At 35.0% G+C, this 26,593-nt stretch overlaps 1 protein-coding gene and 1 long non-coding RNA gene across 5 annotated transcripts; both read left to right on the top strand.

Annotated features, from left to right (window-relative positions):
- The first annotated feature begins 584 nt into the window (after positions 1 to 584).
- Positions 585 to 6,901, top strand: LOC108489336 (calcium-dependent protein kinase 1). Of its 4 annotated transcripts, none has more exons than XM_017793809.2 (9): positions 585 to 831; positions 1,095 to 2,196; positions 2,993 to 3,136; positions 3,284 to 3,436; positions 3,991 to 4,106; positions 4,287 to 4,454; positions 5,191 to 5,415; positions 5,746 to 5,809; positions 6,509 to 6,901. In XM_017793809.2, the coding sequence occupies exons 2-9, from the start codon at positions 1,362 to 1,364 to the stop codon at positions 6,538 to 6,540; spliced, it is 1,737 nt and encodes a 578-aa protein (XP_017649298.1). In that variant the 5' UTR covers positions 585 to 831; positions 1,095 to 1,361; the 3' UTR covers positions 6,541 to 6,901. The 4 variants fall into 4 exon arrangements, with proteins under 4 accessions (XP_017649298.1, XP_017649294.1, XP_052875622.1 ...); XM_053019662.1 differs by lacking the exon at positions 585 to 831 and adding an exon at positions 850 to 1,016; XM_017793805.2 differs by lacking the exon at positions 6,509 to 6,901 and having other exon boundaries at positions 598 to 831; positions 5,746 to 6,193.
- An 18,172-nt stretch (positions 6,902 to 25,073) lies between these two features.
- Positions 25,074 to 26,333, top strand: LOC128281446 (uncharacterized). The gene is made up of 2 exons (XR_008271657.1): positions 25,074 to 25,112; positions 26,098 to 26,333. It is a non-coding gene; the product is annotated as an uncharacterized LOC128281446 (long non-coding RNA).
- Positions 26,334 to 26,593: the final 260 nt, after the last annotated feature.

Raw genomic sequence — 26,593 nt, 5'->3', positions numbered from 1 at the left:
AATTAAATTACCTAAATATACCTAGGAGTGAGCAAAACTTGATCCGATTAGAAAAAATAAAAAAATTCAAATTTCGAGTTAATTGATTCAAATTATTTGAGTTATTCGAGTCAACTAGAATAAGTAATTTGAGTTTCGAGTATGGGTTGAATTTTACAATTTGAATAATTCAAATAACAAGTTGTTGTAAATACAACCTTGGTCCTGTCAATTTTAAAATGAACAAATTAGTCTTTCTCAACAAAAATATAAAAAATCAAAATAAATTTAAAATTTATATATTTTAAAAAAATATAATTAATTTTTAAAAATATATAAAAAGTTAATTTTAAAAAAATTATAAAATCTAAATAAATTAATTAATGATTCAAATGATAAAATAAAACTCGTTACCTTAATTAATTTAAAAATGTGTTACTCGATTTAATTGAACGGTGGACTCTAAATATGGGCATTTGGTGCACTTTAGTTGGATAATTTATTGTATTGCGTATTGAAATGGAACATATATAAAAGAAAATGGGACAGGACCCAATACAAAGTCAGGAAAGCTTTCAATTAATGGTACCATTAACCGATAAGCCCGGAATTGATAAAAACCCTAAATCCGGCCAAGCGCGTAAACCCTGCAAATTATGTCCAAACACACGTTTATGCCTCTTTCCATATGTTTGTTCTTTTCTTGTTATTTTAATGCGATAAAAAAAACATTAAATAATGTTGAGATTTAGATATAAACCAAGTTTCAAGGACTCCCCACTTCCACTCTCTTGTAGTTGTAAAACTTGGAAAACAGACTTCTTCCTTTTTCAACGAGTAGGCCAAGACTTGGTAAACCATACTTTTTTCCTTTTAATATAAACTTATTTTTCCAATGATCTTCTTTTAACTTTCTCATCCTTCAACTTTACTCATTTGGGTTTCTGTTTTTTTCCTTTTGGACTTTTGGGGTGTTTTTCCTTTTGAGCATTTCAAGTTTGATTTTTCCAATTACTGAATTTGAGATCCAAGGAGTTGTATGTGTTTTTCTTTTTCTTGCATAGTTAATTTATTTATTAATTGGTGATTGATGATTGTGTTGACTTTTTTCTCAGGTTTGCTTCTACAATCATCTCCCGTAGTTGTTGTAATCATTACTTTCATTTTTTTATGGATAGATTTTGAAGTTTGTAGGTAAGTAGTTAGTTCTAGTTTGGTTTTTGATATAAAGATTTTCCCTTCTAGAGGAGAATATAGGGAGCTTGATTCTTATTAGGAAGATCAGATCTTTTGGTATCAGATTGGCCCATCTATTGGTTTTAGATATTAATGTTCAAAACTTTTGATTGTATTTTGAAGAAGAAATTTAAGTGTCAGAGTAGATGGGGAATACTTGTGTAGGACCAAGCATTTCCAAGAATGGGTTTTTCCAATCGGTTTCCGCCGCAATGTGGCGGTCCCGAATGCCTGATGACTCGGTTTCGAGTTCTAATGGGGGAATTGGGAGTGAGGTAGCAGCTAGAGAACCTGAATCACCATTGCCAGTCCTAAACAAACCTCCAGAGCAAGTGACAATTCCTAAACCAGAGACCAAACAAGAGGCCAAAGAGGAGGCCAAACCAGAGACCAAACCGGAAACTGAACCCGAAAAACCGGCCAAACCCAAGTTTCCTCATATGAAAAGGGTGTCCAGTGCAGGGCTTAGGACTGAGTCTGTGTTACAAACAAGGACTGGTAATTTCAAAGAATATTTTAGCCTAGGGAGAAAACTAGGACAAGGGCAATTCGGGACGACTTTCCTTTGTCTGGAGAAGTCAACTAGGAGAGAGTATGCTTGCAAATCAATCGCAAAGAGGAAGTTGTTAACTGATGAAGATGTAGAGGATGTCAGAAGAGAAATTCAGATAATGCACCACTTGGCCGGGCATCCGAATGTTATATCTATAAAAGGAGCTTATGAGGATGCAGTGGCAGTTCATGTTGTTATGGAATTATGTGCTGGTGGAGAACTTTTTGATAGAATCATTCAGCGTGGACATTATACAGAAAGAAAGGCAGCTGCACTTACGAGGATTATAGTCGGGGTTGTGGAAGCTTGCCATTCTTTGGGGGTTATGCATAGAGATCTCAAACCTGAGAATTTTCTTTTTGTGAATCAGCAGGAGGATGCACTTCTCAAGGCTATTGATTTTGGATTATCAATATTCTTTAAGCCAGGTAGTATTTAGGCTAGCTAAGCCTTTTCAATTTGATCTTCACTTTATTGTTGAAACGGCATGGATTTCTTGGCTTAAATGAGTTATTTCTAGGTCCAAATCTAGTAAATGAATTCCTATTAAATTATTGAATAAGCAAAAATTAAGAAATTCTTTGCTACAGAGAGCTTATTCATGCTACCAATTCCTGTCAGAAATTTGATATTACATTGGAATTATATTCATATCGGTCTTATACATTACATTTCAAATGGTTTGTGACACTGGGAGTCATTATATGCTGTTAGCCCTATGGTTATATTCTGCTACCAGCCAGCCAGCCATTAGGCAATGATAATATGGTATCACTTGCACATCTACGTCCTATGCTTTCATCATTGGTTTAGGCATGTCAGTTGTGTTTGATTCTTTAATGATTGTGACACACAAGGTTCCTTTCCCTTGGTTTTCTTGTTTGAACAAAATTCGCTTGCATTATCTATAGTTTAGAGTTTCAAAAGTAAATTTTACTTTGAGCCCCAGTCTTAAAGTGGGCCATTTCTTTCTTAAAATAATCACTATTTAAGAAAGACAAAGATTTCTTTTGGTTTGCATTAGCATGAAATTTATTAGGCTTTCCATTTGTTTATTTGTAAAGAATTATTATAGAGCTTTTATTCATGCATTGATTTGTGATCTTCCTTGGTTTGCATTGTCAATATAACATAGAAAATTGATCCCATTTGTGATTACCAACATCAGTAGAGGAATTAAGAGAAGATTTACTTACTTTTTAACTGTAATTCTTTGCCATGCAGGTGAAAGATTCACTGATGTGGTTGGGAGCCCATACTATGTTGCCCCTGAAGTCTTACGAAAGCATTATGGTCCAGAAGCAGATGTTTGGAGTGCAGGAGTAATTCTTTACATTCTCTTAAGTGGAGTTCCTCCCTTTTGGGCTGGTAAGAAATTTTCTGATGTGTAAGATTTTCTCCGTTTTGACTAGTCACTTCCTAATACAACCTTAATTTAGCCAAGTGCAATTATTTTAGCTGCCCCTTTGTTTACATCATCATGATTATGTTTTGATTTTCACTGCCATGATGTAGAAAACGAGCAAGGCATATTTGAAGAGGTATTGCATGGTGACCTTGATTTTGATTCTGATCCTTGGCCTAGCATCTCTGAAAGTGCTAAAGATTTGGTGAGGAAAATGCTCATCCGAGACCCTAGGAAACGGTTAACTGCACATGAAGTTTTGTGTAAGCCACATTCTTTTATTCCGGTCCAGCTTTTTTGTTATCAAAGAACTTTTAGGATTTATTAAGCCTCCATTTCGTCAGCAGTTTTACTTTTTTCTCTTTGCTTCTGGAAGCAAAAACTACATTTGGATACAAAAGCAAATAAAACTTTTAAACGGTTATATACAAAACATGTAATTGTTTTAGATGACAAAGTGCATAATTTTCAATTTTGTGTAGACAAGTAATGTTATAATTGGCTTTACATTTTAATTATTTGTTCATTTTTTAATCAATTATGATATTGTATTTTACTTTTTTCTTTTGCTTTGTAGCAGTTATTCAAAAAGAAAATAGCCAAAAGTCAGCAATAACCATCAAATGGTGCATTTTGTTGCATTTTTTTGTAGAATTGTATTAGAACTGAGCTCCTTTTGTTATTATTATGTAGAAAGATTCCAGTCTGCCATGTTATTGGCAATGCAGATGGCTCCTACTTATATGATAAAATGTGTAACACTAGGTTCCAGGAGGGCATTATTTCCGTTGCTAATATTGTTAAAAAATCTGTGCAGGCCACCCTTGGATACAGATTGATGGTGTTGCTCCTGACAAGCCTCTTGATTCTGCTGTTTTAAGTCGTATGAAGCAATTTTCTGCAATGAATAAGCTCAAGAAAATGGCTCTTAGAGTAAGTCTCTTGACATGCTAGGCATGATATATGGGAAAAGTTGTGAGATGGGGATGGAGGGATTGATGGATGAAGACTTGAGTGGATACTCAAACTATGAAAACCTATTTTTACATTTAAAACCTTTTTTAGATTTTCCAGTTATGTTGAACTGAAAATTTATTTTCTTTTTCCATTCAGGTAATTGCAGAGAGCCTATCTGAAGAAGAAATAGCTGGCCTGAAAGAAATGTTCAAGATGATAGATGCTGACAACAGTGGTCAGATCACATTCGAAGAACTTAAAGCGGGACTGAAAAGAGTTGGAGCTAATCTTAAGGAGTCTGAAATTTATGATCTTATGCAAGCAGTAAGTATACCGACTGCTAGTCAGCCAGGACTAATGTTATGTGGATTTGGGATGATTCTCTTAGGGGATAATTAGTTAACCCTTCTCTTCCTCAACTATCTTTCCTAGACCAGAGGAAACCCATTTCTTGACCTTTTTTACATAAATCTAGTAACAGCGGTGGCAACTTAAACCTCTCGGCTTGTTCAATGAAATTTCTAGAATATCTTCCTTATCTACATCCGAGGAATAAGTGTAGGGGTGGTTGCTTCAAGAATTTTTCTTTCTTTTCGAAAGAGACATTTAAGGCAGCTCATGTCTGCTTATGCACTTCCAAAGGGTAGCTATGGTTTGTGAATTTGTTGAGATCTCTAGGCTTCTTTACTCAATTTAGGATTTTCAGTGTTTAAATGCAATAAATATAGATATACCGGAAGAAGGAAGATATACCAAATGGTATGGAGTGTCTTCAACCATGGAATCATATGGATTCTTCAACGGTCTTAGGCAATTACAATTGCATCCGCTCCATGCCTCAATTTGTATGAGCATAATTGAATGTGTACCCAGTACCATGTCTTTGTCCAAAGTTGACAGTGGCAGACATGACTTTAGTTTCACAAAACTGACATCTAATGATGATCTAGTAGTTTTTCTTGGTTTTTACCTTTTGTCTTCTTTGTTCTATACCTAATACAAGGCTAATTGGGAAAAAGCAGTGACAAGTTGTCTCTAATGCAAATTTGTTAAACTACAGGCTGATGTTGATAATAGTGGCACAATTGACTACGGGGAGTTTGTAGCTGCTACGCTGCACCTAAACAAAATCGAGAAAGAAGATCATCTATTTGCTGCCTTCTCCTACTTTGATAAGGATGGTAGTGGTTATATTACTCCAGATGAGCTCCAAAAAGCTTGCGAGGAGTTTGGCATAGAAGATGTTCGCCTTGAAGAAATGATCCGAGAAGTTGATCAGGATAATGTAAGTAGTCTGTTTTTTTTTTTTATTTTTTATTTAATTAGATCATTATACATTATATAGTTGACCAAAATTAAGAAAGCTTGCCCTGAAAATGAGTTGGTAGTCCTTTCCTTAACTTCCACATTCAAGATCCGTAAATGGTCAGCCGTTGGATCATGTAAAGGTATCTAATTCTCATAATAAAACCCTCAATGCATCCATTTGCAATAATCAATCCTTCATTTCAACCAAGACCATAAAATATGTCAATGTTGTGCTAAATTATTATCAGCACTTTGTTGCCTGCATATAATTTATGCACTGATCTTATATTCTACCGATCATATGCAGGACGGACGCATCGATTACAATGAGTTTGTGGCGATGATGCAGGGTGGAAATGTCGCCGGTGCTGGTAAGAAAGGCCTGCAAAATAGTTTTAGCATCAAGTTTAGAGAAGCATTAAAATTTTAGTACAGGCAATTGCACTAGTTCTTGTTCCTTTTTTCTTTTCACCTTTCAAGTTTTTGAGGGAACTGAGGTTTGTATAGTAAGAAGTTACCTATTGTTCTTTGCCAAGAACAGCCATGTCTTTGCATGGCGCTTTGGCCATTTTCTTCCACCTTTTTTGCTATTAAATTATGTTCCATCATGTTGTATACTTTATACAGAACGAATCTATGTCTTTAATTTACTACAAACTGTCGTTTTGCTACGTGTTATTTACTTATTCTTTTTAGATATTTCCATCTGTATATTGGCTGAGAATTTTTGCAATGAGAATATTGGAAAACGAAAATACTTGCAGCCTTGGATCAAAATGAATGTCTTAAGTTTTAGATTTATCATTTATCTCATCTCATTGATGAGTGTCAAAATTCACCAAATTCGTAGTTAGAGAAGTAGGATCAATCCACTTGACAGAATTTAAATTCTCATTAGTAGGATGAATCTCACTTCATAAAATTTAAATTCGTAATTAAAGCAGTAGGATCAGCTCTTGTGGGTTTCAACAACCTTACAAATGAGAGAACGATCTGCGCGAATTATTTAAATTAAATTACTTAAAAAGAAAGAGAGCCTTCATTTGTGCATACACTTTTCTTTTTTTTAGGGAAAGTGTGTCATGGTGCAAGATCCTATTGATCATGTTGACACTGGATCTCCTAAGCAAGAGGCGAGGCAGCATGAGAATGTCCAGCTAATGCACATACGCACCGACGCAGGGGAGTGAAGGAAAGGCACCGACGCAGGGGAGTGAAGGAAAGGAGGGTGCGAACAAATTTAATGGATTTTGTTTGCTATTGAATCGGTTATGAGGATTACTATTTAATATTTCATTTGTAATAAAAAAGGCTATCAAAAAATCAAAAACTGATATTATCCCTGAATCTATTATCTTCTTCTATTTTTCATTGTTTGTGCTACTGAGTTCTTAACATTTTGGTGCTTTCGTTAAGAGGTTACCATGGTTAATAACACAGAAGCAATCAGAACTTTGCAAGAATCGACTGCGTCCCTATAGAAGCATGCTGAAAACCAAAGTCGATGAAATGAGATCACTGAGAAAACTTTACAGGACATGGCCAAACAGTTTAGCAGGTATTGCGGCGTCATTGTAGAGTTCACTTTCATTGTCACAAAAGGGAGATGCCAACGTCTGTCGTGGAAAAGCAAAGATGCGATCAGATTTAGAAGATGCCTTCCCTTTTGCTCCTCGACCCGCGCAGGTCGAACTTTCAATCTTCACAGGAGTGGATCCTGAGGAGTGGCTGGCTTCCATTTAGGATTTTTTGAGTTCTACCATACTGAAGACCACCACCGCGTCACCATGGCATCGTTTCGGATGGAAGGAATAGCGAAACGCTGGTATCGCTGGATGCAACGGCAACGTTAGTTATCAAGGTGGAATCATCTTGTAGAAGCCATTCGCTGCCGATTTTTTATCACAGAAATTGAGTCACCAAAAGGACAATTGACGAAACTTACACAGTCATCCACGGTGGAAGAATACCATACTCAGTTCGAAGAAATGGCCATGTGAACGACGGCATCGTTGTCGAAGGAATTTTTAACTCAGTGTTTCATCTCTGGGTTGCAATCTGATATTAAACATGAAGTACTGGGTTAGAGGCTCAAATCAATGATCGAGGTGTTAGCCTTGGCCTGCTTCTATGAGGTGAAATCGGGAGAACTAAAGAAATTAGTGCCGAAAGGTATTGGGCCCAAGTTACCTCCTGTGTTGACCACTTCCTTTCAGTTCACTTCGGGACCCAAATCCTTACCAGGGCGACCTCCACCATTAGAGTTTCCTCTTCCAAGAATAAACTATAATCAACCGCGTCGATTAACTGCGGTAAAGGCACAGACACGCAATGAGAAAGGGTTGTGCTATTATTGCGATGATAAGTACCTCAAGGGTCATCAATGCAAGGAGCTACAGTTTTTCCTCATAGACGAGGAAACCCTAGAGGAAAATCGAGAAGATAGGGACCTGCGAGGGACAAAATCTGATGGACATGATAATGCGGACGACACATAATTGCTTGTGTCGTTTAATGCTTTGGTAGGCTATATGACCCTAAACACGATCCAGTCAAAGGCATGGTGAAGTGCGCATTTTACTCGATGGGGGAAGTACCCACAATTTTGTCCAGACGCGTACAGCTAAATATTTGGGTTTACCTATCACCACTGCTTCTAATTTCAAAGTTCTAGTAGGTAATGGGGCGACATTACAGAATGAAGGGTGTGTGAAGAATTTGAAAGTGGGGATTCAAGGAACGGAGATAACCACGAATTTTTATGTGCTACCACTAGAGGGTACTGAAATGGTGTTGGGGGTGGCTTGGATGGCCACATTGGGACCGATCACCATGGATTTTTCGAAGCTACAATTTAAGTTTGATCAAGGAAACGGGGAACACGTATGGCAAGAGGAGACGAAAGTGGAATCGTAACCCGCTCATTTTCAATCCTTGAGACGTATAACTGAAACCAATGGGGTAGCTGAGTGTTACAGCTTGCAAGTGTTGGGAGCCGAGCACCCCACCATAGCAATTGAATAGAAAGAGATGCGCTAGTTGATCGAAGAGTTCTAAGACATATTCTAAGCTCCCAAAGAATTGCCATCCGAGAGAGCATTTAATCATGCAATTCATTTAGAACCGTCGAGCAAGCCAGTGAGCGTGAAACCCTACCGTTAACCTTACTTCCAGAAAGCAGAGGTGGAACATCAGGTCAAACAGTTGCTGGAATAAAAGTTCATCAGAAGGAGCCAGAGCCCATTTTCATCTCCTGTGTTACTGGTTAAAAAAAAGGTGGGAAGCGGAGGTTCTCATCGACTACAAGGCTTTAAATGCAATCACAATTAAGGATAAAATCCCCATTCCCACTGCTGAGGAATTGTTCGATGAGTTAGGAGGTGCACAGTTTTTTTCAAAATTAGATCTACTATCAGGTTACCATCAGATACGAGTGCGAGCTTCAGATGTACCAAAGATGGCATTCAGGACACACCAAGGCCATTACAAATTTCTCGTAATGCCATTCGGCCTAACCAACACGCCTTCCACCTTTCAAGCTACAATGAACGAGGTATTCAAGTTCTTCTTGCTTAAATTTATTTTAGTCTTTCTGGATGATATTCTAATCTGCAATGGGTCTTGGCAAAAGCATTTAAACCATGTTAAGCTAGTTTTGACCAGGCTAAGAGAGTGTGAGGTGGTGGCTAAGGCATCCAAATGTAGGTTTGGACAAGAAAGAGTAGAGTATTTGGGGTATTTGGTAACTCGAGAAGGCTTAACAGTTGACCCTCAGAAATTTGAGGCAATTAAAGTATGGCCACAGCTTACTAGGGTAAAACGGGTGAGAAGCTTCCTAAGAATTGCAGGATATTATCGCAAATTCAACAAGGGCTTTGCCTCAATTGCTGCTCCCTTGTCTGACTTGTTGCACAAAGAAGCTTCTTTCACATGGACTGATACAGTGCAGGAAGCATTTGAGAAGCTCAAGCAATGTCAATGCACCTCACCTGTTCTGGGACTGTTGGATTTTACCAAAAGCCTCGTATTGGAAACTAATGCATCTGGAGTGGGGATCAGAGCCATTTTACATCAATGTGGGAAGCCTTTAGCTTTTTATAGTAAAAAATTGAGCCCCAGAATGCAGGCCGTTTCGACATACCATCATGAAATGTTTGCAATTACACAGAGTGGAGAAATGGAGACAATATTTGCTCGGCAGGAAATTTGTGATCATCACCGACCAAAGCTCATTGAGAGAGTTAAATCAATAGACAATTCAGACTCATGAACAACAGAAATAGTTATCAAAGTTGATCGGGTATGATTTTGAATTTTAGATATAGGCCAGGAAAAATGAATGAGGTGGCTGGTGCTTTGTTTAGGAAAATGAAAGGGAGCTGCATGGTTTTATCTCGACATGTGTTTTGTGTACTCGAAGATATATGAGCGGCCAGTTTTTTGGATCCAGAATTACGCCAATTGAGATATTCACTTAAGGAAAATCAACAAGATCATTGAGACTACAAAGAGAAAGAAGGGCTAATAGTGTTCAAAGGGCGCATTGTAGTTCCAAATGAAATTGCACTCAAGACTTTGTTGATGAGAGAGTTTCATGATTCCAAAACTGGAGGACATGTAGGAATAAACCATACGTATCAGAGAATTGCAGCTAATTTCTTCTGGTAAAATTTAAAGCATGATATGAGAAATTTTGTGAAGAATTGCTAGACTTGTCAACGTATGAAGAGCGAGAGTTTGATATCTGCTGGGCTTTTACAACCACTGCCTATACCAGAACAAGTCTTTGAGGATTTATCATTAGATCTCATTGTTGGGTTGCCTAAATCTAATGGGAAAAAAGCCATTTTAGTGGTCGTAGATCACCTTTCCAAATATGCTCATTTTTTTTCACTACCGAAGAAGTTTGATAGCAAAAGAGTAGCGAGGATATTGGTCTATGAGTGGAAAAGCTACATGGAATCCCTAAATCCTTAGTTAGTGATCGGGATAGAGTATACACTAGTGATATTTGGACTGAAATGGCGAGACTTCAAGGTACAGAGCTATGCATGAATTCTGCATACCACCCCCAAACTGATGGACAAACTGAAGCCTTAAATAGATGCTTGGAGATGTACTTAAGATGTATGGCAGATGAAGATCCAAGTAAATGTGAACAATACCTGCCTTGGGCAGAATACTGGTTTAACACAACATATCAAAGCTCAGCAGGCATGACACCGTTTAAAGCTTTGTATGGCCGAGACCCACCCCTTATTATAGATTTTTTAGAAGGTGCTTCAAGAAATGAACTGGTTAACCATCTTCAGGAGCGAGATGAGATACTTCAAGTGTTAAAGAAAAATCTGATGAAAGCTCAGATCAGAATGAAGAATCTGACAGATCAACAACGAAGGGAATTGGAGTTGGAAGTGGGAAGTTGGGCTTTTGTAAAACTTCAACCCTATCGGCAATTATCTCTTCGGTTGAGAAGGCAACAAAAACTTAGTCCACGTTTTTTTGGACCATATCAAGTAGAAAAAAAGGTGGGAGCAGTAACGTATAAATTGAAACTTTCAGAATCCGCTCGACTCCATCTTGTCTTCACATTTCACAACTTAAACCTTACCGGGGCCAACCAATGCAGCAGGTTACACCATTACCCTTTCTACTCGACCATGATGGTCATCAAGAAGTCTATTCGAACCTTGAGGACAAGGTTCCAATTGAATAGTGGGTGATGTCATGGTGTAAGATCCTATTGACCATGTTGACACTGGATCTCCTAAGCAAGAGGCGATGTAACACCCTCACCGAGACAGGGCTCGAGGCGTTAACGGACTTAAACATTCACAACAACACATAACATATTACCAACCATGTATGGCAAATAAGCATATGCACATCACCAATATCAAACATAAATAAATAGCTAGATTTATAAGTCAGAATCATTAGCTTACTAAAGACCAATATATTTGGCCAAATTATAATAACACATGTTATAAAACTAGGTCCCTATACATGCCACTCACTTGATAATTCTAGCATATATGTTTATACTGTCAAGGTGTTGGCTTGATAGTGTGATGCTGCCTCCGACGATCTCCAACCCTAAGCTAACCTAACAACACTAAAAGAAATGGAAAGGAGGGGGTAAGCTTTACGCTTAGCAAGCTCGCATGAAATAATAATAAGCAATTTACTAACATGCTTTCCATAGTAAAACTAACCCAATTGTACATTTACACATGTTCTGGTTAAGCTACTTTCTTGAGTCACTAAATCATTTATATCTGGAGTTACGGAACTCCAAATTAAGAGTCGTAAATTTTCCTAGAAAATATACTCATATATATTTCCATCATAAAATTTTCAGAATTTTTGGTCCAGTCAATAAGTACAGTTTATTATTCAAAGTCTCCCCTATTTTGCTGTTTGACAGCTTCGACCTTTATTCACTAAAATTTATTTATCTCATAGTACGAGACTCGGATAATGTTACCGTTTGTTTCTATTAAAAGTAGAATTATAAAATATTCTAGGAATATGAATTATAACCCATAATTATTTTTCTAAAATTTTTAACAATTTTTCCAAGTCAGAACAGGGGATCTCGAATTCATTCTGACACTATCTCACAAAAATTAGAATATCACATAATATAAAACTCTTTTTCTCCCCCTGTTTCCTTTATATAAAAAAGACTCATTAAGATTTAATTCCATAATTTATTTGAAATTTAATTCAACTTACACAATTTTTGGTGAATTTTCAAAGTCACAAAACTGCTGTTGTCCAACACTGTTTTACTACTAAAATTCACTCTTATAAAATTTCACTTAATCCATTTTGTCTTATCGAAGTCCACTCAAATATCGAGCATATTGCTCAAAATTTTCTTAAACATATGCCTGCACTTATTCATCATAAAATCATGTTCACATATATTTTTACTTAATCGATTTTCCCGTTGACCTCTTCAGAATAATAACTGATACTCAGTTGCCTGCACATATTTTCACACTTGTAGCCAAAGCTATCTGATACGCATAGTAGCCTGCACTAAGTACTACACATGCGACCAATTATCCAGTACACATAGTAGCCTGCACTTAGTACTACACACATGACCTAACCATCTGATACACATAGTAGCCTGCACTTAGTACTACACACGTGATTGAAGTTATCGGGTACACATAGTAGCCTGCACTTAGTACTACACATGCGACCAATTATCCGGTACACGTAGTAGCCTACACTTAGTACTACACATGTGACCTCACAATAGATCATTCGTATCGTTTCTATTCCGAAGGTTCAACCGGGAAATTCCTTACTTTCCAACATGTTACAATTTATTCATAGTCCTTTTTCAATTTGCAATTTACAAAAAATAATCATTCTATAGGCAGCCACATTTCATATGATAACAAAATATAATAAAATAAAAACATTTCATATGATAACAAAATATAATAAAATAAAAAGAATAGATAAATTATTTACGTGCAAACTTACCTCGGATCCAGAAATGGCAATTTACTATTCTAGTCCACAACCTTGTATTTTCCCGATTTAAGCCCAAATCTCGATTTTCTTGATCTATAATATCACTTTTAGCCTACTAATTAGTCACACTATTCATATGGGTCTAAAAATCATATTTTTATAAATTTTCATTTTGACCCCTAAACTTTTGCATATTTGCACTTTTGCCCCAAGGTTCGGAAATTAAACTTCTTCCTATTTTCTTATGTTTTATGACATGCTGATCATTTTTCCTTTCTATGGAAACATCAAATTCTCACTGTAACATGTACTTATGAACATTAGGTATTTTTATCGATTATACCGTTTTACTCGTTTTCACGTAAAATCGCTTAGCAAAAGTTGTTTAGCACAATTTCAAGCTTCATATTCTACCATTAAACATCAAAATACATTCATATCATTCATGGGTAAATTTTTAAACATAAATCCTAACTCAAAATAATGGTAGAAATGAGCAGATCATGTTACCAAGATTTCAAAAATACATAGAACATTAAAAACGGAGCTCGGAATCACTTACTATTAAGCTTGGAAGCTTGGCCAAACCCTAACCATGGCTGCCCTTGGTACATTCTGCTGTAGCAAGAAGAAAGGGACACATTTGGAGTTTAAAATTTGTCTTTTAATTCATTTTACCCCTAAATGACCAAAATACCCTTTTTACTATTCTTTTAAAATTTACCCAATCAAGTCCATTTTTGTCCAACAAGTTATACAATGGTTTAATTATCATTTAAGGACCTCCCATTTAAAATTTCATAACAATTTGATACCTCTAACATGTAGAACTCAACTTTTGCACTTTTTACAATTTAGTCCTTTTTACTAAATTGAGTGCCCAAACGTCGAAATTTTCGAACGAAATTTTCACAAAATCATTTCGTAAAATCATAGACCATAAAAATATAATAAAAATGAAATTTTCCTCATCGAATTTGTGGTCCCGAAACCACTGTTTTGACTAAGGCCAAAATCAGGATGTTACAGGCGAGGCATCATGAGAATGTCTGTAACAGCCCGATTTTGGGCCTAGTTGGAATAGTAGTTTTGGGACCACTATTCCGAGGCTAGATAAAATTATTTTAGTATTATTTTGTGTTATAATATAATTTTATAAGTGCATGTAAATTTTGGTAAGTTAATTTTAGCGATTTCTAGTCCAATTTCAAAAAAGGACTAAATTGCGTAAAAGGTAAAAGTTGAGTTTTAATACCTAAAGATGTTAAATTTCCTTGTATTTTAAATTGGGGGTCTTTAAAGTGAAATTAGGCCATTTAAAGAGTGATGGCCGGCCATGAGACAAGGAATGAAATGGTCAAACATGTTAGGTAAGTGTTGGGTGACTTATTTGACAAATAAGTAATAAAATAAAGAAAAGAAAATATCATCTTTTCTTCATCTTCTCTCCACCGAAAAAAATGGCAGCAAAGAAAGGGTTTAGAAGCTGGAAACTTTCAGCAAAGAAACTCCCTTTATAATAAGTGATTTTAATGCTTTTTCTTGATGATTTTTACATTTTTGGAACCCCTAAAGCATGAGCTTTCATATGAGGGGTCTATTTTGCAAAATGATGAAGAGTCTAGGGTTTTTCCATGAGAGTAAATGTGTTGTTTTCTGTGTTTTTATGGAATATTATGAGTCCTAGTTGTCTAATAAACAACTTTTGTGAAAGAAATTGCATGAAAACACCTTAAAAAGGGCTAAATTGCTAAGTTGTAAAAAGAGTTGTAAATGTGTGAAATAGTTGAAATTATGAGTTTCTATAGTTATGAAAATGGTTTATCTAGACTCAAGGTGTAAAGAAATGTGATAAAAATTATTTTACGAGCCTAGGGGTAATTTGGTAATTTTGGCAAAATATAGGGGCAAAATTGTAAAAATTGCCCAAGTGTGTCAATGGACTAATTTGATCAGTACATTGTTTTAATAAGTTGAATGTGATATTTTAGATGATGAAAATCGAGATTTGGACCTAGAACGGAAAGAAATCGATTAATGGATAATTACGTCTTTTTTTCACCTTTGTGGTATTGAGGTAAGTTCATATGTAAATAATGTAGCATAATTGTTATTTTTAAGTTATTGATGTTAAATATATGATATGCTGATTTTTATCATGAAATATATGCTTTGTGGTTATTTTGAATAAAATGCAAGTTATGTGTATTATCATTAAATATAAAGTGCTACCGAGTATTGGTTTCGGTATTTTATGGAAGATGGCAAGGATATGTGTTCGAGGAAAATCCCGTTTGAACCTTAGGAATAGATTAGGATACAAGTGACATGGCACTAGGATGGTTGAGCATCCGAACTCGTTGAGTTGAGTCCGAGTTCACTTATGGATGCGAATGTTCGAACTCGTTGAGTTGAGTCCGAATTCGTGAGATGTAACTAGGCATCCGAGCTCGTTGAGTTGAGTCTGAGTTCACTTATGGATGCGAACGCCCGATGTAACACCCTTCGCCCATATCCCTCGCCGGAACAGGGTTCGAGGTGCTACCAGATTTAAACTCATCCATTTATATAAAACCAGACCGTAAAATTTTTTGATCAATTTTAAACTTTTCATACACGTATATTATCCTTTAATCGGGCTTACAAGGCCCAAAATATTCATGAGGCATTATTAAATATTTATCAATATCTTAGTCTTGTATCATTTACTTACTCAACTTTACAACCCTATACATGCCATAGACTCGAAACACTAAGATTTACTTACGCCGATAGCGTAGACATGACAATGTGATAATATCTCTGACGGCCTCCAACCCGATCTAACCTGGCAACCCTAGGGAATATGGGAAAGAAAAGGGGAGTAAGCTTTACGCTTAGTAAGTTCATAAGAAAACAATAAGTAACTCATTAACAAGTTTTATCAATGTTTACAACATAATCACAAATTCACTACAAGTTGTCTTCCTGAGCAATAGTCACTAAATTATTTATAACTGGAGCTACAAAACTCCAAATCAAATTGCCGTTAATTTTCCCTGAAAATAGACTCATATATATTCCATCCATAAAATTTTCAGAATTTTAGGTTTGGCCAATCAATACCAGATTTTTCTTAAAGTTTCCCCTGTTTCACTATTTGACTAATTTGACCACTCTTCACTACGAATCAAATTTCTAATTTTACAGAATTCAAAATATGTTCTATTTGATTTCATTTGAAACTAGACTCATTAATGAGTCTAAGAATATAAATTTTATCTTATAACCATTTTTGTACAAATTATAATGATTTTCTAGAAACAGAACAGGGGACCCCGAAGTCATTTGACTCTATCCCACGCTACTTCAAATATCTGATTATCAGCAATTCTTTTGCTTACACGGTTTCTTTTATAAGAAACTAGACTCATTAAGCTTTAATTACATAATTTATTCAGCTTCTAACTCAACTCTAACAATTTATGGTGATTTTCCAAAATCACGTTACTGCTGCTGTCCCAAGCAGATTTATTACAAATTTACTCTTTCACACATTTTTTGCATTCACATTATTTTAACATGTATATCACCAATCAATTTCATCACATATCTATAATTTCACTCAAGCATAATCTCAATACAATACATCATGCTCAATGATTCGCACACAACCGTTCAAATTAGCAATTATAAGATGATTCCGCACATAGTCCACCCTTATCGATAATTTACGATGGTTTTGCCCTTACTCACATATATGACATAGGCATTTTCACCTATGCTTCTCATTTCACACTCATGATTCAATTCCAATCGATCTAACATGCATAAGAATATATCACATACCTGGCCAACTTAATGCATTGAACAAATTCAATTGCCGATTTAACTCAAGGTCTCATAGTCTTAGACTTTTATCAAATCACCGGCATTTAGTCTGCTAGGTTTTAAACCCGATAATATTATTCACCAGCTTAAAGCTTGCTAGGCTCAAAGCCCAAATATCACTATTATAAAGTCGTCTCATAAACAATTCATATAATATAGCATGTATACCTATTCACTTTGCTCTATTTAATCATTCAATCACAATTTATAATTTCCCTTTGAATCATTCGATATTTTGCACACTAAGTGTCATTCTCAATATCTCACACACTAAGTGCCATTCTCAATATTTCGTACACTGAGTACCATATTTGATTGCCCCGCACACAAAGTGCCACATTTTGTCGATATGTTGTCAGACATTAAAATATTCACGTATATACAATTTATACAATATTAAAGCATTAGAAACATCAATTTAACAATGCTTATTGCATACGAACTTACCTGGCTAAATTGTAGAGATACCAAAGTTCAGGAGCATTTTGGTAATTTTCTCATTTTTCTCGATTTTCCACCCGATCTTGATCTAAATTAATAATTTCATTCAGTATATTAATTTAGACATTAAAACACCTCATTTCATACAATTTGGTCATTTTATCATTTTACAAAATTACCCTAAAGTTTTACTTTTATTCATTTTAGTCCCTGAGCTCAAAACATGCAAATTAACCATTTTTAACCATAATTAAGCTTAGCAAAATGTTCATGGTATCAAAACAGTCCATAATTCACTTTATGGAAAAATTATAGTTTTGCCTCTAATATTTCAACTTCTTTACAATTTAGTCCCTATATCATAAAAATGCAAATTCATGAAATTGAGTAAAATTATACTATAGAAGAATATCACTAGTGTCTCTAGCAGCCCGCACATTTCATTTATTTGACATTTTAACCACAAAGTTTTCACATTTATCAATTTAGCCATTAATTGTCAATTTCACAAAAATTCACTTAACAAAAAGTGTTTAACTATCAACAAGGACTCATATTCTTCCATTAAACTTCAAAGCCCTATTATACTCATCAATGGTAAATATCAAACTATTCAATGGTTTTGCAAAATAGTCCCCTCATTAGATAGATTAAGCAACAACGATCCCGAAAATATAAAAATAATTAAAAACGGGACTAGAAATGCCTACCATGCATTAGCTGAAAGTTGGAAGCTTCTTCCATGGCTTCTCAAGCCTTCATATTCGGCTGGTAAAAAGAGAATGAAAAAGATGACACCTTGATTCTTTTATTATATTCATTTTATTATTATTTTTAACCAATTTACAATATTAACTTTTATACACTTTATTTATTACATCAAATGCCAAGCCATCATATCCCACTATCTCTTTAATGGGCTAATTACCAAATAAGGACTTCTACTTTTAAGTTCTATATCTATTTAATACCTTTAGGTTATAGAACACAACTTTTGCACTTTACACAATTTAGTCCTTTTTGTTTAATTAACTATCGAAACGATAAAATTTTTCAACGAAACTTTAATACCATCTTATTGCCACTACATAAATATTTATAAAAATATTTACGACTCGGTTTATAGAAACAAGGTCCCGATACCTCATTTTCTAAACCCACTTGACCTTAGGGTCATACCACTTGAACTTAATAAATCGCTTATAAAACAAAAATCACAATATCAAAAAATTTTTTAAAATCACAATTAACTCGTAACTATTAAATATAATATTTACCAACCTACTCGTTCGGATTTGGTGGCCCCGAAACCACTGTTTCGATCAACCCTAAAAAAAACGGGCTGTTACACCCGAGCTCGTTGAGTTGAGTCCGAGTTCACTTATGGGCGGGTTACATGGTAGCTTGGCTACATATGTGGCACTTATGTGTAAAATTTCCATGTATCCAAATTATATTCTGATGTATTCAACGGGTAAAATTCTACTCAAATGGAGGAATACTCGAGATGAAAGGGACGTATTGGTAAATGTTGTGAAATGGATACTTGGAACAGGTATGTACTTAACCCTCGGGTTAAAAACTCGACATAACAACAATATGGTAAGATGGTAAATGAAAATGTGATATGAATGTCTCGGTGATGATTATACAAACGATGTTGTATTAATTTTGTGAACAATGATCATGAATGAGTAATTTAGCCTTGACAGATTTGAGTTACTGCAGTAGTGTAGCTTTGAAAATACACTAAAAATAGTGGAAAATGAGTTAGAGGTAGAATAAAATATGGGATTAAAGCTTAATGAGTCTATTTTCACATGAAAGAAACAGGGGAAGAAAAAGAATTCCATATTGTATGATATTTGAATTCTTGTGAAATAGGGTCTGAATGAATGCGAGATCCCCTGTTCTGACTTTAGAAATTCACCAAAAATTGTAAAAAACCTATTAAGAGTCATACCTTACGTGAATGGATTCCTTATTGAGTCTATTTTTATGGGAAATAAACACCATGGTCTTTGGAATTTTTTACAGGGAGAAATTCGGTTTGTAGTGCACATGGGTCAGAGTGGTCATACCTTGAAATAGGGGAGACTTTAACTAATAAACTGTACTAATTGGCCCAACTAAAAATTCTAGAAAAAAATTAGTAAGTAGAAATATGAGTCTAGTTTCAAGATAAATAGACTATAACATTATTAAAGTCTTGTACTATGACATAATTGAACTTTAGTACAGAAGGGTCGGAACTGTCAGATAGTGAATCAAGGGTAACTTTGAGGAATAAACTATACTATTTTGCTTAACAAAAAATTCTGAAAATTTTATGGAAGAAAGGAAAATAAGTCTAGTTTCAGGGAAAATTAATGGAACTTAATTCAGAGTTTTGTAGCTCTAGATATAAATAATTTAGTGACCGTTGCTTAGAAAGACAGCTTGTAGTGAACTTGAGAATATGTTGTAAGCATTGATAAAACAAGTTAATGAGTGCTTATTGTTTTCATATGAACTTACTAAGCGAAAGCTTACCCCCCCTCTTCTTTCCCATGTTTTCTAAAGTTTCCAGGTTAGCTCGGGTTGGAGGCCGTCAGAGATATTATCACACAGTCAAGCTAACATTATTGGTGTAGTGATTTCAAGTACTTTGAGCCTATGGCATGTATAGGAGTTTAAATATTAGAGTATGTGATATGGCTTTAACCATATGTGTTGGCCTATTTTGATTATGGGGTTATAAATCTATTTTAATTATGCATGCATGTGCTATGGTATTACGTGATGAGTTTATAATGATTATAGTATGAATGTGGTAAATATGTGAGTAAAATCTATGATATCTATTGCATGTGAAATTGCCATAATCATGACATGTTAGGAATGTTTAAGTACCTAATTTTGCCATGTTGTATGTTATTGTATAAGTATGTGTGTATCTATTGTGAGTGTGACAAAATGGCTTGGAAAATAGCCTTGTATTTGTCCAGGTTTTTAGACACGGGTTTGGGACACGAGTGTGTCCCTAGCACACGGGCGTGTGCTCTATACCCACACGGGCGTATGAAGCCTTGATGCAAGAGATTTTCTTAGTTTTTCATGAGTTCTCGGTTGGGTCCCGAACCACTCTGGATGTATGTTTTGGGCCTCGTAAGCCCGTATATGGGATAGATTGTATGTGAAAATAAAAGTTTTTAATTATTTGAGATTTCATGGCCCTGTTTAGTATGGAAGTGTTAGTAAAAGTCAGGTAGCACCTCGAACCCGAATCCGTCGGATGCGGCGAGGGTGTTACATTTAGTGGTATCGAGCATGGTTTAGTCGGTTCTCGGACTAACCTAACGTAAGAGGGTCTAGCTATACATGCCATAGTATTACTCGTGATAGTGTGATATCTCTCGGCCCTAACAAAACTGTTGATTAAGACAGGAACGAGTTCCAACCGAGCAAATCTTAATAGAGATAAGAGTAAAGTTGAGATTATTGAATCATGCTTATGATATGCTGAAAATTGAGAAAGGTATGAAAAGAAATCCATATTTTTTTTATATGAACTAGTATTCATTATGTGATACTCTTGAGATAAAGAATGTGAAATAGTGGAGTAAAACACAGTTAAGTTGTGAAAAATGCTTTTATGCATGTTAGTATTCATACGATGTTAAATGTCCAACTTGATTTGGCCAAGTGTTTAAGAAAAGAAAGAAATTTTCTAGAAATGACAGAATGGATGTATGAATGCTTTTATTGCATGATTAATAATCAGTATATACATGAGGTTGACATTTATGTCTAGATTGATGAAGTCAAGATGCAGTAATGTTATGCTTTATAATCTCAGTTACAGAATCATAAATGTCACAATAGCATGAAAGTTGTAATGAAAGATCAAATTGGGTGGAATGCAGGGAATGAGTACAATCGTTCACTAATGAATTAACGGAAAAGACCATGGTTGGACCATGACAATACATGAGATTTGTGTGCCAGTGTAAGACCATGTCTGGGACATGGCATCGGCATTGAGACGAGGGCTAGTGTAAGACATGTCTGGGACATGCATCAGTCATATTATGAGAGCCAGTGTAAGACATGTCTGGGACATGTATCGGCACGGTTACATGTGTCAGTGTAAGACCTGTCTGGGACACGGCATCGACATAGATAGACAAAAGCTAGTACAAGACCATAGTTGGACTATGGCATCAAGTAAACGATGTACTCAAAATAGTAAGACGTTCTCCAATTTGATAAATATTGGCAAGTGATTAAGACTAAATATGGAAACTTGATAAGACATTAAAGGTAATTTAAGAAAAAAGAAATGAAAGTTTGAGTTATGATAAATTCACTTATGTTTAGCTAATATTCGCATGAAATAAAGTTACATGTATTACTGAGATATGTGAAAATGTGTTTATAACAAGTTGGAAATTTGAAATGTTTGAATCAATATATGTAAAGCTATGTTGTTGTTGAATATGTATTTGCTTGAGAGTCAAAAGTTTAGAGGCTTTACAATCTTCGCCCCCTTACCAGAATAGAGTTATATGATGAGATTCTCAAGAGATATGTTGCATAAGCTTGCAAAAGTGAAACTGAAGAGTACAAAAATGGAATAGTATGAGATTAGCGAAGACAGAATTAGTTAGAGGAATAATGTCGGACTTCCACAGATGTCTGAGTATGACGAATTCAATTAAACAAAATTGATGGCTATCTTTCTCTTCTGAGTATTCTATGTTTTCCTCTATTCTGGGAAATACGTATGGTTATCCCTTTCGAGTGGGAATTCTATTGTGTGAGGATGCTGAAGACTGTGATATTAGATGAAAAGTTCTATTGGTCCAGTTAGTTATGATCCACATTTCCCCATCTCTTCAGATTTCTATTCTGATATATTGGAATGAAGTTGACAGTAAAAATCTATGTAAGATTATTCTGATGTTCTATTGATTATGGTTTATATATGCGAGAATTATATTATCTCTGTTATGAGAAATTCTAGAGCGTACAGACAATAGTTTCCTTCTGGTTTTCTCTGAGGGATTTTCTGGATCATCTTTATTATTTTCTTTTGGATTATATTCTCGAATTTCTGGTATAGTCTTTATATCTTGGAATTTCTTATATTGGCTCTTCTCTCGTTCTTGTTTCGAGAATTATCGAGCTTGGCTTATCTTTATGAGTAATCCTTGACTTGCGACATTAAAATCTGTTATGATTATGCTTCTGACTCAACTATAAAAGTGTGGGGATTTCAGTGTCGAGATTTCTTTAAAATTCCTGGGGTAAAGAATGGTTATTCTGCAAAAGTAAATCTGAGTTATGTGCATTTAAGTTTATTCTCGGTTCAAGAATCTTTATTACGTGTTCTTTGGTAAGTAGTCGTCAAATCGAAATGATGGGGTTTTATTCTTGAAAGTATGTTATGGAAACATATTAGTTGGATTTCTCTTGTTCGAGAGATGTTATAAGTATAGTTATCTTGATTAATAAAGAGACCACATCTATGAAGTTGGAATCATTTGATTCATGTTAGTAAAGTTTCTAAACAGTTGATGATCAGAGTATAGAAATGTGGCTATAAGTGGTAAATTAAACAAGTACAACATGATTCGACTTTTAATTTGGAATTGCAAGGAAGATTTGATTTCTGGTTTCTGTTACTATTATTTCAGAGTAAGATTAAGTCTTGAGAAACTTCAGCTATCAGAGAATTGTGTGTCTGAGTTCACAGCAGTCTTTTGTTTATTCTTCCAAAGGATGTTAAATTGACTACTGGGTAAAGCCGATTATCAGATATATTCAAGATTATAATTGTCACATTGAAAGAGAAAATTGAGAAAGGATTAGTATGAATTTCATATCGAGATGTCTCTCTTCTCCGGGAAATAAGAGATACCATATTGGATTTTGATAGATTGATGATAGTAGTCTGCATGACTATTCTGGTATATACAGAGGTATTGTTAGTTGGGTTTGGACAAGTTCTGCTTCTAAGCTTATAGTTCTTAGAATATCAGTTTTCAGTATTTCGAATTGAGCCGAAAATTTTATGGTAATTGAGGAAAGATTACGGAAATCATGAGTATGAGTTTCAGCTGAGTTGTTTTGTAAGTTTTGAGAGAAAAATATAAGTCACTCGTGAAAGTAGAGAGTAATTTTTTTTCTGGTAAGATTTTCGGGGACGAAAATCCCTAAAAGGGGGAAGAAATGTAACAGCCCGATTTTGGGCCTAATCGGAACAATAGTTTTGGGACCACTATTCCGAGGCCAGAGAAAATTATTTTAGTATTATTTTGTGTTATAATATAATTTTATAAGTGCATGTAAATTTTGGTAAGTTAATTTTAGCGATTTCTAGTCCAATTTCGAAAAAGGACTAAACCGCGTAAAAGCTAAAAGTTGAGTTTTAATACCTAAAGGTGTTAAATTGCCTTGTATTTTAAATTGGGGGTCTTTAAAGTGAAATTATGCCATTTAAAGAGTGATGGCCGGCCATGAGACAAGGAATGAAATGGTCAAACATGTTAGGTAAGTGTTGGGTGACTTATTTGACAAATAAGTAATAAAATAAAGAAAAGAAAATATCATCTTTTCTTCATCTTCTCTCCATCGAAAAAAATGGCAGCAAAGAAAGGGTTTAGAAGCTGAAAACTTTCAGCAAAGAAACTCCCTTTATAGTAAGTGATTTTAATGCTTTTTCTTGATGATTTTTACATTTTTGGAACCCTTAAAGCATGAGCTTTCATATGAGGGGTCCATTTTGCAAAATGATGAAGAGTCTAGGGTTTTGCCATGAGATTAAATGTGTTGCTTTCTGTGTTTTTATGGAAGATTATGAGTCCTAGTTGTCTAATAAACAACTTTTGTGAAAGAAATTGCATGAAAACACCTTAAAAAGGGTTAGATTGCTAAGTTGTAAAATGAGTTGTAAATGTGTGAAATAGTTCAAAATTATGAGATTATGAGTTGCTATAGTTATGAAAATGGTTCATCTAGACCCAAGGAGTAAAGAAATGTGATAAAAATTATTTTACGAGCCTAGAGGTAATTTGGTAATTTTGGCAAAATATAGGGGCAAAATTGTAAAAATTGCCCAAGTGTGTCAATGGACTAATTTGATTAGTACATTGTTTTAATAAGTTGAATGTGATATTTTAGATGATGAAAATTGAGATTTGGACCTAGAACGGAAAGAAATCGATTAAGGGATAATTACGTCTTTTTTTCACCTTTGTGGTATCGAGGTAAGTTCATGTGTAAATAATGTAGCATAATTGTTATTTTTAAGTTATTGATGTTAAATATATGATATGCTGATTTTTATCATGAAATATATGCTTTGTGGTTATTTTGAATAAAATGCAAGTTATGTGTATTATCGTTAAATATAAAGTGCTACCGAGTATTGGTTTCGGTATTTTACTAAGATGGCAAGGATATGTGTTCGAGGAAAATCCCGTTTGAACCTTAGGAATAGATTAGGATACAAGTGACATGTCACTAGGATGGTTGAGCATCCGAACTCGTTGAGTTGAGTCCGAGTTCACTTATGGATGCGAATGTTCGAACTCGTTGAGTTGAGTCCGAGTTCGTAAGATGTAACTAAGCATCCGAGCTCGTTGAGTTGAGTCTGAGTTCACTTATGGATGCGAATGCCCGAGCTCGTTGAGTTGAGTCTGAGTTCACTTATGGGCGGGTTACATGGTAGCTTGGCTACATATGTGACACTTATGTGCAAACTTTCCATGTATCCGAATCATATTCCGATGTGTTCAATGGGTAAAATTCTACTCAAATGGAGGAATACTCGAGATGAAAGGGACGTATTGGTAAATGTTGTGAAATGGATACTTTGAACAGGTATGTACTTAACCCTCGGGTTGAAAACTCGACATAACAACAATATGGTAAGATGGTAAATGAAAATGTGATATGAATGTCTCGGTGATGATTATACAAATGATGTTGTATTAATTTTGTGAACAATGATCATGAATGAGTAATTTAGCCTTGATGATTTGAGTTCTTGCAGTAGTGTCACTTTGAAAATACACTAAAAATAGTGGAAAATGAGCTAGAGGCAGAATAAAATATGGGATTAAAGCTTAATGAGTCTATTTTCACATGAAAGAAACAGGGGAAGAAAAAGAATTCCATATTGTGTGATATTTGAATTCTTGTGAAACAGGGTCTGAATGAATTTGAGATCCCCTGTTCTGACTTTAGAAATTCACCAAAAATTGTAAAAAAATTATTAAGAGTCATACCTTATGTCTATTTTTTAGGGGAAATAAACGCCATGGTCTTTGGAATTTTGTACAGGGAGAAATTCGGTTTGTAGTGCACAGGGGTCAGAGTGGTCTTACCTTGAAATAGGAGAGACTTTAACTAATAAACTATACAAATTGGCCCAACCAAAAATTCTAGAAAAATGTTAGTAAGTAGACATATGAGTCTACTTTCAAGAGAAATAGACGAGAACATTATTCGAGTCTTGTACTATGAGATAATTGAACTTTAGTACAGAAGGGTCAGAATTGTCAGACAGTGAATCAGGGGTAACTTTGAGGAATAAAATGTACTATTTGGCTTAACCAAAAATTCTGAAAATTTTATGGAAGAAAGGAAAATAAGTCTAGTTTTAGGGAAAATTAACAGAACTTAATTCAGAGTTTCGTAGCTCCAGATATAAATAATTTAGTGACCATTGCTCAGAAAGACAGCTTGTAGTGAACTTAAGAATATGTTGTAAACATTGATAAAACAAGTTAATGAGTGCTTATTGTTTTCATATGAACTTACTAAGCGAAAGCTTACCCCCCCTCTTCTTTCCCATGTTTTCTAGAGTTTCCAGGTTAGCTCGGGTTAGAGGCCGTCAGAGATATTATCACACTGTCAAGCTAACGCTATTGGTGTAGTGATTTCAAGTACTTTGAGCCTATGGCATGTATAGGAGTTTAAATATTAGAGTATGTGATATGGCTTTAACCATATGTGTTGGCCTATTTTGATTATGGGGTTGTAAATCTATTTTAATTATGCATGCATGTGCTATGGTATTATGTGGTGAGTTTATAATAATTATAGTATGAATGTGGTAAATATGTGAGTAAAATCTATGATATCTATTGCATGTGAAATTGCCATAATCATGACATGTTAGGAATATTTAAGTAGCTAATTTTGCCATGTTGTATGTTATTGTATAAGTATGCGTGTATCTATTGTGAGTGTGACAAAATGGCTTGGAAAATAGCCTTGTATTTGTCCAGGTTTTTGGACACGGGTTTGGGACACGGGCGTGTCCTTAGCACACGGGCGTGTGCTCTATACCCACACGG

This window comes from Gossypium arboreum, chromosome 10 (genome assembly GCF_025698485.1).
Source record: "Gossypium arboreum isolate Shixiya-1 chromosome 10, ASM2569848v2, whole genome shotgun sequence".
In the NCBI taxonomy this organism is placed as follows: domain Eukaryota; kingdom Viridiplantae; phylum Streptophyta; class Magnoliopsida; order Malvales; family Malvaceae; genus Gossypium; species Gossypium arboreum.
This window is presented reverse-complemented; position numbering and strand designations above follow the sequence as displayed.